Source organism: Diaporthe amygdali (genome assembly GCF_026229845.1).
Source record: "Diaporthe amygdali strain CAA958 chromosome Unknown NODE_73_length_31675_cov_73_104379, whole genome shotgun sequence".
In the NCBI taxonomy this organism is placed as follows: Eukaryota; Fungi; Ascomycota; class Sordariomycetes; order Diaporthales; family Diaporthaceae; genus Diaporthe; species Diaporthe amygdali.
In genome coordinates this window covers 16,900-31,675 of record NW_026517093.1, presented here as the reverse complement: position 1 = coordinate 31,675, position 14,776 = coordinate 16,900, and the positions used below count along the sequence as shown (strand labels likewise).

Sequence of the window (14,776 nt, the reverse complement as noted above, 5' to 3'; positions counted from 1 at the left end):
CCCTGAAGCCGGCCCTCGGCCCGCTTCTGCTGTTGAGTTTATTGGGAAAATTAGGAACCTCACTCTGATCGCTATCGTCGCTGTCGCTGCTATGGTAGCTGTATTCGCTCTCACTAGCGTCGTCGTCCCTAGAAATTATGACGATCTCGGCCCCCCCCATCTCCGAAATCACCATTCTCGAAGCTATCGTTCGAGGCAGTTGGCGAGATTGCAAGGCCCTCTGGGTATTCCTCAGTCCCGGAGGGGCTTCCCCCTCCATAGCCAGAATCATACATGGAGTTCTCATAGTCAGCCCAGTCCGTGGGCGTATTGACGATAGTTGACGTAGTAGAATAGTAGGAGGCCTGAGAGCTTGATGCCGGAATGGTGTTCTGCGGTCCAAGCTGTGGAGCGCCCACATCAGGGCCGAGAAATCCGATACTGACCCGCTGTGGGATCAGGTACGAACAAAGCTGGAAGGAATCCATGAATGTACGGCTCCTTTCTAGCCAGCCCACCGTATCGTAGCGGCGTTTTTCGTCCAGTATAGCATCCCATACCCGAAGAAGCGACATTATCTGTTGCTTGACTGCGTAGTAGTAGTCAAGCCCGAGGTCCAGCCTCTCCTTACAGACTACCGCCGCAGTCGAGTCGTCGTAAGCCGCAGTCCCGCTGATAGATGCTGCCTCCTCAGGCTTTAGAGGCTTCATCCCGTAGACGCTGCCCGGTTCCATGGCTAGGATCCTTTGGCAGTATCTACCAAACATGAGGATATCGTTGACATTGCTGCCGGCAGCGAAGTTAATAGAGGCCATTCTGTGTCTTGCGTAAATGTAAGTGAACAGATAGTTAAGATGTAATTAGGGTGGTTTGGATAGAAATGCGTTTGGGAAAGGACAACAAAAATAAAATAACTTTAGGGCAAAAGTTTGATACTTAATGTTAGGACAACAGTCCAAGAACCGGGGACCAGGGTACAGCAGCCCCTATGTTGGGCACACACAATGTCAGATCAGTTTTGCCTGCCAAGAGAAGTAGGTCGAGAAACGGGATACTGGTGCAGCTATTGCGAAACCCTGCTCTCGCGGTCCTGCCCGCGACCTTGGGCCCACAGGCCCTGAGGTAGATGCGAGTGATTGAGGCTGGCAATGCCATGAATACCAACAAAATCGAGAAGAACGTTAATCATGAGAAGAATTGGAGGGTCCAAGCCATTTATGACCCTGTGGACCTCGATCAAGAGGCTGAAGCACATGCCGACATTTGGCATGGCAATAGTAAGTTCTCCTTGGAAGGCGGCATAGGGCTAAGGCCCACCCAGACCATGAAGGACACTATAGCCTTCCATCGTAAATACGAAAGCAAGAAACATGAAGGCTCATCTGGTGAAGCACTAGCAAATAAATCAAGCTATGAGTTGCCCAGCCTGATCCATCCCCGCGAGAGCCAGCCGGGAAAGTACCCAGGGAAAGAGTTTGGGAAGATGTACAAGAGAAACATACGACAAGCGACTCACCTTAATCAAAGGCTCGCTAGCCACGATCCAATAAGAACCTTCGCGGATAAATGTGAGAACACCATGACAGATTGGGTCGCACTACTTAGAGAGACTGCACTTCCCAGTAATACCCCTAGCTCAGATCCACTCATCACAGCCGCCTTTAAAGCTGTAGACAGTATTATTCTTAGGCAGAAAAACACATACCTATTGAGGAGATTAGCTTATTTCCATTTAATGCGACTTTTTGGACATCTTGAAGCTATTATAGAATCCGAGAGAAGGAAGGGAGTGCACTACGCCTCTGGTTATGGCAATACGAGCATTGCTATTGACATATATACATGCGCCCAAGAACGGCCGAGACAACCAAATTTGAGGCGCAAAATAGTAGATCAGCGCAGGCGAATCGGCAAACGCATAGTGACGATGTCAGGGCTATCACCATTCTTTCTTCTGGTCTATTCAGAAGCAGCTGAGGCAATCCTGTATGTAAGCTACCCTACCTATATTCAGTACTAATTATTTTTCATAGAAACGATCTTAAAATAAGCAGCAGAACTTTATGCAAAGTAGCAACTCGAATCCAGCAGGCTTGTCCTAAAGAGGTTATACCTATTTGCTATCGTCTCACCGAGATGGCAGAATCTGCAGTACAACAGACATGTCCTTTGGTCACAACAAGTATTGCTGCTTCAATGAAATGAATCTTACTGCTCTAGCTGGACTTGCTAAGGCGCGATGTAGCCCAGAGCTGGGATCTGGGTGTGGTGGGACCTGGAAGTGGGATCAGGGTGTGTACTGGAACCGTGGTGGGGGCGCCTACTGCCTCACATCACTTGACAAATGCACAACTTGTCAGAGCATCTCCACCGATTTCTTCCCCACTTCAGGACAAAATGCAGGAACAATTGCCGTTTAGTGATCCAGCTATCATGACATGGGACTTGACCGATCCCGGCACCTTTCCTGGAACCCTATCTGTCGCATTTCCTCTATCGTCAGAGGTCGAATTGCCCATCCCACCCTCGACCCTCCCCGATACTGAGCCTTGGGATAGTCGTTCCGATTCACCTGATCTCCTCGACTCCCTCGACAGCTGTTCTGATGGCGGCATTTCCAGCCTTGCCGTGGAGAAATAGGGGAGATACGACTTGCGAACCCGACGGTGGCTTCTCTGGTTTCGGCTGCCGACATGCCACTATCTCGCCGTAAGTTCATATGCAGATATTGTAAATACTAGCTGATACATCAACAGACCAACTATTGGCGAGCAGAAGTCACTTTCATTCGGGCCAGCATACTTAGAGGCCGAGGCTCATGGTCAAGAGCTATTCTTGGAATTCACCCAAAAACATTTCTTCGAACATGCCAGTGTGGGCTCAGACGACGATCGTGATCATCTAAAGGTGCTGTGTTCGCGGTGTTCGACTGACATCAACCTTCAGGTTTATTTGGAGGCGCGGATTCTCCATTGAACATATCGTGTGAGTAACAGGCACTAATTCCCTTGAGTTCGAGATCTAATTTTTCTTTTCCGGAGTTCAAAACACGAGATCTAAGACAGATTCAAGGGATACCTAAAAACAATTGCGGAGGTTGTGGGTCATGAAGAGTTTCCTGGAGTTCCGTCAGAGGCTGAATGGCTGATGCGTGGAGAGCTACCCCCTCGGCGTCCTGACGTTCTTCAAAATATCACACTTTGTGGCTTTTACCTCCATCTTGCAGGCGGCCAGCACACAGGCCTGGCAGTTGCAGGACTCAGCAATGAGGACAAGAAGCAATTTTTTCAGTGGTCACGATTAGTGGATGAGAATGTTTGCTTGCGAAGGAATGCTAGTGATAGCGCCCAAGACCAGGAAATGCCAGGTTCTACCCATCGAGTGCGCTCCAAACAAGCAACCAAGGCTGTTTTCACGAAACTTCGGAAGAAAGGATACTTAAGGGCGTGATGAGTCTTTTCATAACAAGGACGATTTGGAAATGAAATGCTAGCTTCCAGTGGAGCATTCGGCGATATTCTGTATGATAGTCGACTCGACGTCTTCCGTCTCTTCCTGCACTCTTTTCTCAACGACATCGTAATTCCTGTTATCCAAAGCATTCACCATTTGAGCCTCAACAGCGGCGTGAATGCGCTGGTCCAAGTTTTCCACGACCTTTGCAACAATCCGCTTTCCCGCCTGCTTTATCACGTGCATAGCACCTGATTTGTGGGCTTGGAGCCTGGCATCCAACCTTTCCTCGATCGCGGCATCAATCAGGGCTCAAAGAGACTCTTCACCTGCAGGCGACCCAAGAACTCTCGCGGCGGCGTTTCTAAGCTGTCGTAGACTTCCAGCATCATCAAACGGTGCAACCCCACACCAGTCTGATGCACTGATATCCAGTCCTTCCCGTTGGGCGTCAGTCAAGCTCTTCTGCTCCACGCTCCATGCCTCTTGACCCTCGGTCACACTGGAGTCTTGTTGTTTAACACTCTTCTGATAAGTAAAATGCTTCGTCTTTCTCCCTTGTAAAACCTACCCAAGTTTGCATTATACTCATCTCTGTGCCATTCACATTGGGCAGGGGTTGAATTAGTGAAACCGAGCCCCTCTCCATCCATGCTGCGACTCTTTGCCGGTTTGTCTGCGGTGAACAGCGCCCAAGGAATTCAAAGACCCAGCTAAAGTAGTCTGATCCTGGGCGAATGACGGCATGAAGTTGCCGCTGGTAAATACTTTCTGTACTGTTGACCTCGTCTTTGAGATGAGCAGCTGAAGCCCGGCCTGGTCGAGACCGTCGACAATTAACCAGGCTTTGGCACCTGCAAATGAGGCCCGAGTCTGGCTGTACGACACGAGTCACAAGTGCTGAGTGGGATCCCTTTGGTCTCGGCTAGAATCTAGTACATGCCACAGTTTCGCATTTGCTGTGCCCTCCCTGTTCCTTTAGGAGACACTAGGTATACACTATTTCTTGGCTTACATAAGTCTTGGTTGAATTCGATGGGCAAGGAATGATTAGGGAGTACGAGTGAACCTATCTATCAGGATTCAAGCCCTCAGATAACCTTAATACCTACAGTGATCCCAAAGTGGTCGCTGACCCAAACATCATCCGACCCGACTTTGGTTTTCAGCCCAATTCCAAAGCGACCCAGCTTTCCAGTGGTATCCTGAGCTTCACTCAGCGCAAATGTCTCAATGAACCCTGTGTAGAGAAACTTGTCCAACCGTTTTCGTGTTCTAGCTCTGTCAGATTGGTAGCCCCACGTATTTCCTCTGGCTTTACCATATGTGATATCTTTTTGGAAGGGCTTTAAGGCAGGCGTTTTCGGCGCCGGCTCATCCTCCCAAACGTCCTTCAGGCCTACCTCGGGTGCTCGGTGAGTGTTGTGCTCGGACGGATCGACCGAATTCATGTCGCCACCAACCAGCCCGCCATAGATTCTCTGCCCCTGAGACGAGGTGCCTTTCAGTAGCGCTGATACTTGGACGAGTTGGCGAAAACGGAGCTCTTCTCCCGTGTAGAGTGATTCAAGGTGCGTTGTGCACAGGCGAAGTGGCCGTTCCGATGTTTCGGGGTCATGGTCCTCGGATACGGGAATGTCAACCACAAGCGCATCTCTCCCCATTTCGGAGACGAAGGGGACACGGCAGCAGCTCGATATTGGCATATTCCGCGAAATCATCATGAGAGTGAAATATTCACTGGGTATGCAGTCGGGTTCCTCGCCGAAGGATTCGTTGCCTGCATAATGGAAGTATGGCGGCTCAGTATCGGAGAGGGAGAAGTTTTGTTGAGCCCACTTGTCCTCCAGGACAACTTTTAGTGATTCTTGGCGGAGTTCTTGGAGCATTACCACGAGGTTGCGAGGTTCTTGGCCAAACATGGTCCGCATATAGGCGATGGCGGCGGAGGCACGAGCGGCGGCGGCGGGAACAGAGAAAAATAGGTTCCAGGATGCAATTTTAAGGATATCTCCCCGCTTAAGTGTTCTGTATTCATTGCTAAAGGATGCCCAGGATGAAGATTGGGGGTCATATATGTGTGGCTGGAGGAAGTTGGGGCCAGTCTGTTGGCCGACGAGAGACTGTGGTGTAGACGTCCTAGGAGCTGTACCGTACAACTCGAGGGACCCTGACATGGCGCCGAGGTTTAAATCGTTGAATTCAAAGTCAGAGAGGTCGTCGACGTCGCGGAAATCGCCTCGGCGCTTGAGTTCGAGAGCCATTAGGCGATATTCCCGTGATGGGTGCTGAGAAGTTTGGCAAGGGGTTTGCGGTTGTCCTTGGAACCATGACTTCCGGAGTTGATTCAAAACTCCATTTCTACCGAACGAGCTCCCATGTCTAGGGTGTCGTTGACCTAGATATCGTACCAAAACACTTCTATTCATAAAAAGGCAAAAGCCTCGGGTTGTAAATAGGCCATACATACTCACGAATGCAGGTTAAGCGTTGGTCTTGTCGTCATGATATTAAGATTGCTGTCAGATTATCACCCTTTTTAGGTAAGTGGGACGTGTAATAATAGTCCAATTGATGGGGTGGTCACTGGGTGTATTGTGATGATGTCCTGTCTTGGTTCCCTAGCGCGACCCCTCCCGTTGGGGGGCTGGTTTTGTCATGACGGACATATTGATGCCTCAGGCACACACTTCTTGGGCACCCGTCACATCTGACAATTGCCACTGCTCTTCTAGACGCTGACAAGATGCTCTAAGATTTTGGGCTTTATGTACCCTGAGACAGCTACTAGCATCAGGTCAGCTGTTGGGAGCGAATCGGAAGCCAATGCTGACTGCACGCCCGTCACACAGGCCTCTCGGAGCTACCCAATTAATTATGCGACAATCCACCATGATACTGTATCACTACTACCACACTGTCAATAGTACCAGCTGGTATGGTATGTCTGATTTGCTTGTTATCAGCCTGATCGCTTCCTTTTGACCTGAGTTTCTGGAGTATCGGTCAAGTAAGTCGCCCGAAATGGCACAAGGGCATGAGCAGTGTCAGAGCAGGTTGATCCAGTACGTGAGAGCTATGCAACACTCCGGGCCAACCCCCTGCTTGTGATGGAGGCTGAATGGAATGGGGCTCAATCTGGAGACGAGGATGGGCGATCGTCCTGCAACGGAAGAAGCTCAGCCCAGTACTATCGAGTCGGGGTGCAGGTGGAGTGGCTATGTCCTTAGGACGCATGACGAATCAAATAGGTGCCGAAATCTGTTCAAATGATTTGCTACGATATCATTGGGTACCGGCCGTCCGTCACGCTAGAGAAGTTCGCACCTGGTTCTGCAATGCCAGTTGGCTGGTTCTTCGTGCTCCGGGCGTATTGCCTGTATCACCGTCGTAGCGCTAAGACGGGCATGCTTCCATTACGCAGTCCAGCCGGGGTGTCGAGTTTGTGCAGCCGCTTGGCGATCTTCCTGCTGCTTTGCATTGGAGTTGAACTTTTTCGGACTTTACTGTACCTGCACCATCATCACATCAAGTCAAGTCCGTCTCTAAAAATGATATGTACAGTACAGTGCGAAATTGGTAGCACATATAATCTAGTGCCATTCGTGTGTATCAAAAAGACCAAATGTGGTATGATCAGCCTAAATTTGGAACTAAAGGATCCCGTGACAATACTTTGCCAGACTAAATCTGGGCATCCTTCCATAAATATAGTCTGGGCTATATGATGAATACTTAATCAGAGTTAGTGCCCACTCATCTACTGTATCACTGGGTCCGATCATAATCATTCTCATCCACACTAACAGAATGAAATGCACGTAATATCAGTTCTCTCAATGCTGTTGACGACCAGCTTCTGCTCCCGCGATAATGCTGGAAACTGTACCAATCTAGCCCATGCCTCCTCCAGCAATCACACCAATGTAAGATGCCATAGCCTGCCTGATGCCAGCCCTATCACATCTACAAATGAGCTCTACGTAATCGACTCGAACATTCAAGCCGTGGTTTGGGTCCTGCTCGGAAATCTGCCAAGCGCTGCAAGGGTGCAGCTCACGACCAACACCACGACGCCTTCGGCCGTCACATCTAGCAGCATTTTGTATCCGGGGGTGTCAGGAGCGATACAAAGCTCTCCGATTACCCACTTCACCAGCGGAGTGGCGAGCTTCCCTTTTCCAAATACCACGGTTTCTCTCACGACTTCCAGGCCCACAGGAGCATTGTTCAATCCCACAAAAACACCTTTCAGCCCCGTCGTGACTGGGAGAGGATCCCTATACCAGCCAAGAATCGGCATGCTTTGGCTAGCAATGGTAGCGAATCTATTTAGTCATCTCATATAGCTGGCAAATACTGCCGATCCACGAAATCCAGCTTATTACGAGCGATGACTACAAGCGATGAGACGTTAGTCGCTGGTCCTGAGATGGCTCGGCAGCGCAGATCTCAAACTACCAGAATATTGCGGGCACGTGTTTTTACCTCTGGGTGATCACACAGGACCGGGAATGAGGGAGTATTGTGCTTCGACGACTATTCGCACCATTGTATCCTTTTGCGTCAGCAGCCTTTCGAAGTTTCAGACATCTGGACAAAAGAGGAGTGATCATGGCTGTGAAGCCTCGAAGTATTATGGTTTTGTGTGCGGTGGCAGGGGAACACCGTAGTAGCGCTCTATATTTGCAGATGACGCAACACTCACGGCACCATTTACAGTACCAATACCGAGTTTCGCATTTTCTCTGTCTTCGTATGCAGGACGCGGTGGGATTGCAGGGATCATGAAAACAGCGAGTGGATAGGCGTGACTCTTTCCGAGCTCTAAAGAAAGACTGCGCACTGTATCGTTCTTAGTATTTTTGGCGGACATGGATGGGTCTGATCGTGAATGTGCGTCATGATTCGATAAATTTTAGAACAATGAGATTTCTGAAGCAAGTTCTCGAGGAACCCCAACGCAGTCCTTTCGCTCGGCGCACTGGAAACCATAGCTTTCTACTAAAATCGTCATCAATTAAGAAAGCCAAGAAGAGTAAACCCTATCCAGGTCGCTTTACGAACCTCCTCGTCTCCGTTGACCCTCACTACCCGCTGTCAATTTTACAAATCATGCAGCAATCCCTTCGCGGCCACGTCGAAGAAGGCAGAGAAAACCCGACTCAGAGATCATCAATCATCGTGGCACTAAGAGAATCACATGCCTCTGCTACGCTGAGATGGTGACTTTGGGTCCTGTCAACTTACCCGCCTTCACTGCGTCAGACCCGAAAGGCCTCTGGAATGTGGACTTCTCTTGGTAGCTCGACGACCTAGAATGGACCCTAGGTGCAATGCACGATCGGGGACCAGGGCAAGGGTTTAGTGTTACACCCTGACGAAGCTGATCCAAGAAGACTGGTTCTAAATATCCTCCGCAAGCGAAGTCATGACACTTCGCGTCACTGTAAAATAGCGATGCAAATTTGTACCCACTATCTAAACATAGCCCGCCAAACCGCAGGGCGACTCGAAACTGCCCAGTCACTTCTCCCCGCTCTTGTCAAGAGCGAAACAGAGCAAATCAGTACAGGACATTGTCCCGATGTTGAAGCATACAGAAGTGCAGCAGACCGTTCTGGAATCCAGGGATCCTTGCTGTCGATTGATAAACTTTCGCCCGAGCAGTTTTAGATTGCAGAGACATGTTAAGAGTTCAAAGACCTGGTTCAAAGCAGTGAGTTGCTTGATTTTGGAGATGTGACTCGTGATGGAATTCCGCTGCGAGAGCGATAGACGTCTTTGATGCGCATTTTTTGAAGGCGAAGTATATTGGCCGCGCTACTTGTAAGTAGACTGATTTGTTAGCTCATGCGAGCCTTCTCGACTTGAGTACCCGATTCGGGAATCGATTGATTACGTCTTTCTTACAGATGGTGCCTTAGAGGCTGGAATTGAATTTATGGATTACGTGGAAAGGTTAGAATGTACTTTGGTTGCGTTAAGTATGCCGGGCGCGTTTCTCTGCTATATTTCGGGAAACTGTTTGTATGGGGTGTCATCCAGGTCGGGTCTGGAGTATTCAATTTTCATCAACTAAATATCTCTTGCCTAATGTTTACGCTGTTGAGCTTTCTCTACTTGTGTTCTCGGATTTTTCTGAAAAATGGAATTTCCAGAACTGCCGCATGCATCCACTATGAAAAAAAGCTTTCATCTGTTCTACAGCTACTGTATTGTACAGTGCAGCTGAAGTGGCGATTTAGTATTACAACTTGCAACATTTGGTTGCAGCGTTGATCATATCTTTAGTAGAGGTGCAGCAAGAAAAAGACAGAACGCACTGCGCCTGTTGGCTAATGTAGGATAGTGCAGCGACCATTTCTGGCTATGTTAGCGATTGCTCCTTGAGGTTTCCAAAAATGACCAGAAACAGGAAGCTTAGGAACGCCCATGAATGGGTCCAACAGGGCAGGGGTCACCATGCTACCTTAGCATTGATGGCGCGATGAAGTACAAAATGCGGCCCATCACACAAAAAGATCGAGTAAGAGCGCCGAGTGGTCCAAATAAAGTCCGTCTAAAATAGGCCACTATTTATACGGTATTGAAGAAACACTTTCGTGCCTGATAAGAAACACGGTTCCTGACTTGAAGTCATTGACTAAGAAGAATCAAGCTGCGCTGGCCGATTCGGGCAGTCGAATCTCACATTCGGCGTCAATTCTAAGTGATTTGTTCTCTGTCACCTTTTTCTTGTAGAGTATTCTTTGTTACTTTTCGCGATGACGCAGACATACCACCAGATGGTTATCGAGGCGAACGAAGCTCCAATCTGGTGTAATATTGCAGCGGCCGTGGCACTATGGACCATCCTGGCTGGCTTCTTCACTTTCCCTGGCACGTTTACCTCGCTGAAACGATCACACGTTCTTGAGCATTCTCACGTCATTCAGACAGTTGATAATGTTCCCTTAGCGGTCATCGCCGGGGTTTTCTACCTCGCGGGAGCCGCTGGGCTATGTATGCTCTGGTCAAGGTTCAGGTCGAATTATGTATGGCTTCTATCCCACCTCTTCCTGTGAGTCACACCTAACCGATCAAGTGACGCTTCTTCTGATGCGGTACCTTACAGTCCTGGTATTCTGAACTGCACCAGTGGCTTGCTTACTGTCCTGCTGAATGTTTATAGCGCTCGTGACGGGACTTGGTCACCAACAGCTTGGGTCACTCTGGGGATTGTTGTTGTGTCGCTTACTTTGATGATAAGCGTATCGGGCTACTACAGATTTCGGGTCACGAGATTAGGATGATTAGTGGACGAGGATTGATAGGGGCTGTTTCTGCCTGGGAATATGTGCGTCGATTGTGCCACCAGCGATTCAAGCCGTCCAGATATGACGGGCGACCAATAGCTCCGTGCAAACCCAAGGTCGCCAATCCTGCCAAATTGCCGTATGTCTATACGGAAATCAATGAATTATTCTGATGAATATAAAAGTCTCATTGAGAAGTGCGCTCAGCATCCTGGTCAAAGGTGAAGATGGGATACAGGATGCGAATGCAATCATCGGTGACAAGTGCGGGCTTCTCGCTCTCTTGTTTGCTGCCAGCTGCCTTCTGACTCCGTTGATCTGTCCGCGGGTATATTAGGTCCTGACCATTGAGAGCAGGACAGACATGTTTAGGTGCAGGAAAAAGAAAATAAAAGTTAATACGAGAATCTTTTCGTTGAATGCGAGAAATACGTGCCAAGTTAGTGCTGGACACCCGCAAAGCTCAGGAGACATCCCCGAAGACAATTAGCAAAGTTCCCGGGGGCACGATAACAAAATATGTGCAGAGGTGGAAAGACGATCCTGTCTGGCGTGGTTTGTAAGGATGCTTTACTGTAGTTTGCTACGGACTTCACAGGATTAAAAGGTCTGCGTCATAGCGGGTCAGTCTGGAATTATTTGTTAACGAGAAAAGAATGTCGAAATAACGCCTATTTTCCAAGTTCCTTGTACACTCATGGCTCATGCAGATTAAGTTATGAAGCATTCGCACAAACATGAAATTTGATCAGCCAGCAGACCTGTTTTCTCAAATTGCCCAGCCAATCGTGAGGACAAGAGCCACACATTTGCAACAGAGAGAAGAGGAATTTCAACGTGTGAAAGTGAGGAAAGAGCATATCATTGTTCGTTATTGCCCGCTGTGCCCACTCCACTGGATAGTTCCAACCACTCTTGCTCATTAATGACACGTAATTTGTAGCCTTCGGAGGTCAAGACTCTGTGGGTTGAGGACAACACCCTACACAACTTGGTTGAAAGGATTCGGCATTATATTCATGCAAGTGTAAGACGTGACAGTGGACAAAAAGAAATTGAAGTCAAGGCATATGCGCAGGGAGAGATCGAGGCAAATCTGATGAACAAAGCTGATGAAATGCAACATGTTCTTGCGACGTTGAGTTTTACGACTCCCAGATTTGTGTTGATGTGAAACTGCTCTCTGTATACTGCAGGCCTTCGGTTCATCAAGTCGAAGCACGACGTTGGACCAAAGAATATCCCACATGGGCCCATTACGTCAACAACATCACCCACTGTCAACGAGAACCATCCGGCGCAAGGAGCGAAGAGACGTCAAGCTGATTGCGTTACTCATTGCCAGTTCTGCTCGGGTTGGTGCGCCTCTTCTTGCGAGGCAATTTCTCCACACTTCCTATTTCTTCTTCGTTCTCATCCTCGTCTCCGCCGTTCAACGCCTTGCGCTTGCGTGTATCACAATTCCCAACATCACACCCTGGAGGGCTATTATTGGAAAGCACCGACCCGTTCTGAGAGCTGATGTCGACGATCTCACCCTCTTCGCGATTTTGGTCACCAAACAATTCCGTCATGTCTGAAAGCTGTCAATCTTGCGGCGTCTTCTCCTGCTGCTCTCCCGCCTCCAGCTCTTCGATCCGGATTGCATATCCGCTCACCTGCTCCTCCAGCTCTTGCATGCGGCAGTAAAAGAATGCCGAGTCTCGCTTGCGGTGATCAGTCTCTGCAAGGGCCTGCTCATAAAGAGCCTGAAGCTTTTTGTTCTTTCCAATCTCCTCCCGAAGCTTCTGCGCCTCTTTATGATAGACATCCTTCCACGCCCGTACGTAGCTGGCAGGCACGCACGTATGATCGGCAGTAGCGCAGAATGCCTGATGCGCCATATTCGAGATCTGTCTGAGGCAATCCTGGATAGTCAAAATAGAACCTTCGACTGAGTCGACGAGGGCAGGCTTTCCCTCTCCTAGGGGACAAGAGATACCAGGCTCTTCCTGAATTGTGGTGTACTAGAGAATTAGATCAGCACAAGATTGTCTTAATTCCCGCTGATGAATCTCACCTCAGTCTTTTCATACTGCGCAGACATCTCGGAACTGGGCGATGTAGTGGTCGGCGGTGAGCTGCTTGATTTTCGGTTTGTGAATCGCGTGAGGTTTGGGGAGGCGAAGACGGTGGTGCATTCATATGTTCCGAGCTATGTAAGTGTCTGGCTGATGGTGCTTCTACTTTCGGTGTTTTGTCGCCTTTATATGTTAATTCTCAACTTGCGTACCAAATTGAGGACTTTCAGAACCAGATCTGGAAGACTTAATATGCTCCGAAGAAGTAAAGGCGCGCTTTTTTCAGCCATCTACTATAGTCAACCTCTTTTGGGCCCTTTCAGACGGTTAAGACTAAATATGGAACTAACCAAGACCTGTCTATGACGTTCTTCTCCGGTATCCCCACAACGAGAAGAAGAAATTGCCATACGGGCTGGAATTGGGCTCGTTACGATTTGGCCGTCTTTTTGAATCCATTGCAATGTATTTCTATAGAAGCCAAAATATTACCATATCTTTAGACGCTTTTTAGAGGACTTCCTTCATCTCCAAGATGGGATGACACACAGGGGTCTGAAGGAGCATTTGGACCTGATTGTTGGTTCCTCCGTTCAGGTATGAGTGGCCTCACCAGGAGGCTTCTTTTGCTCAAATCCAGCGCAATTCAACTGCACATTCAATCGAAGCCTCTCGTACGCTAGATAAGGTACGGCCTTCAGGCCTCGAACAAGGTGATGGACGTACTAGTCAGAAAGAGTAGGGCAGTAATCGATAGAAAAAAGTATGAGGCTGAAAACAAGGCCGGGCAGGTCTTCTTCAGGCCACTTCAGCTTCGCCGTGTTTTGATGACAGGAACGAAGTACAGTCAAGCACAGCGTGTAGGCGCAAATAGGTACAGTCTCTTGTAAAGTGAGTCATATATACCTCTACATCGCACATCGCTGCTGAGGCATCAGAAAAAACCCCGGTCGAACCTTATTCCTAATCTCAGAGGCCTGAGAAGAACACAGAGAAAGTTCTTCCGGCGACTCGTAGAGCATGGGGTGGATATTGATGGGCGTGATTTCAGCACGTGGACGTCACTCGCTCGTGTTGCGGTCCAAGACAAATCGCTTGTGTGCACATTCCAAATCTTAGTGTTCTTTTCTAGTCAGCGACGTCCCCGCAAGGACCGAAATTGGATGTGCGGGCTTCACTTTGGTGCACATGCTACCTTCGGAACGCCCAACCGCCATCTGTTATACCTCTTAAAAGTCAGGACCCAAAGCAGTCGCAGGCCGTAGGATACAGATCTTGACGGGCGGTCCACATACTTACCTGCAATCCAGTATCTTGCAAGCTATGGACGGGTCTTGTGTTGGTCCCTCACTGGGCCACGTGCGGCCAAGCTGAGAGCAGAGGACCATTCTCGGTCTCACCAGGGTCCCAAAGCGGTCCGCGCTCGAATATCGCCAGCCAATCTCTCTGTAACGAATACATAAAAGGTCAAGCATGGTCTGCATACAGGTCGAGTCGATTTGAAATGTTCAACCATCCCAATCAACGAAGTCTGACTGCGTAATACCATTACAAAGATGTCGAGAGCATACCCATTTCCAATCCGGATCCTGGTAAGGTCTTCCCCTTCGGCTATCGATTGGGACACTAACAATCCTAAGTTTCATGCAAGCTTCCTCTACCTGGGCTCATTGATCTTCCGATCTCGAGAATCAAGTGGGGTCTTGCCGATCGCCATGTTCTTCTCGGCCTGGATGATTGTTGCTGTTTTAACGTGGTTTCCTGTGCTTAAGCCACTCGTAACCGATGTGATCCACCACCCATTGTCATATCTGGCTGGGCTCACCGCGCTTTTTTGGATGGTACATATCTACACCTACCTTTCCACTGGTCTCTCCGATGTCTCAGGAATAGCACAGCTCTGGGCAGCGGCTATGCTAGCTGTTTTTGCATTGCGATTCCTTATTTTAGCGACTTCTGCTTTTAGAAATACTGAGTGATACATTT

At 48.9% G+C, this 14,776-nt stretch overlaps 4 protein-coding genes across 4 annotated transcripts; 1 reads left to right on the top strand and 3 right to left on the bottom strand.

Annotated features, from left to right (window-relative positions):
- Positions 1-128: 128 nt before the first annotated feature.
- On the bottom strand, positions 129-794 carry J7T55_001224 (uncharacterized protein; the record flags this gene model as incomplete). The annotated part of the gene is made up of 1 exon (XM_053136221.1): positions 129-794. One exon carries the CDS (start codon positions 792-794, stop codon positions 129-131), a length of 666 nt encoding a protein of 221 aa, XP_052986192.1.
- A 1,582-nt stretch (positions 795-2,376) lies between these two features.
- On the top strand, positions 2,377-2,619 carry J7T55_001223 (uncharacterized protein; the record flags this gene model as incomplete). The annotated part of the gene is made up of 1 exon (XM_053136220.1): positions 2,377-2,619. One exon carries the CDS (start codon positions 2,377-2,379, stop codon positions 2,617-2,619), a length of 243 nt encoding a protein of 80 aa, XP_052986191.1.
- An 849-nt stretch (positions 2,620-3,468) lies between these two features.
- J7T55_001222 (endonuclease exonuclease phosphatase family protein) lies at positions 3,469-5,696 on the bottom strand (the record flags this gene model as incomplete). Its single annotated transcript, XM_053136219.1, has 5 exons — positions 3,469-3,683; positions 3,762-3,934; positions 4,287-4,309; positions 4,545-4,672; positions 4,754-5,696. The coding sequence occupies 5 exons, from the start codon at positions 5,694-5,696 to the stop codon at positions 3,469-3,471; spliced, it is 1,482 nt and encodes a 493-aa protein (XP_052986190.1).
- A 6,365-nt stretch (positions 5,697-12,061) lies between these two features.
- On the bottom strand, positions 12,062-12,910 carry J7T55_001221 (uncharacterized protein; the record flags this gene model as incomplete). Its single annotated transcript, XM_053136218.1, has 3 exons — positions 12,062-12,313; positions 12,389-12,736; positions 12,806-12,910. 3 exons carry the CDS (start codon positions 12,908-12,910, stop codon positions 12,062-12,064), a joined length of 705 nt encoding a protein of 234 aa, XP_052986189.1.
- Between the last annotated feature and the right edge of the window lie 1,866 nt (positions 12,911-14,776).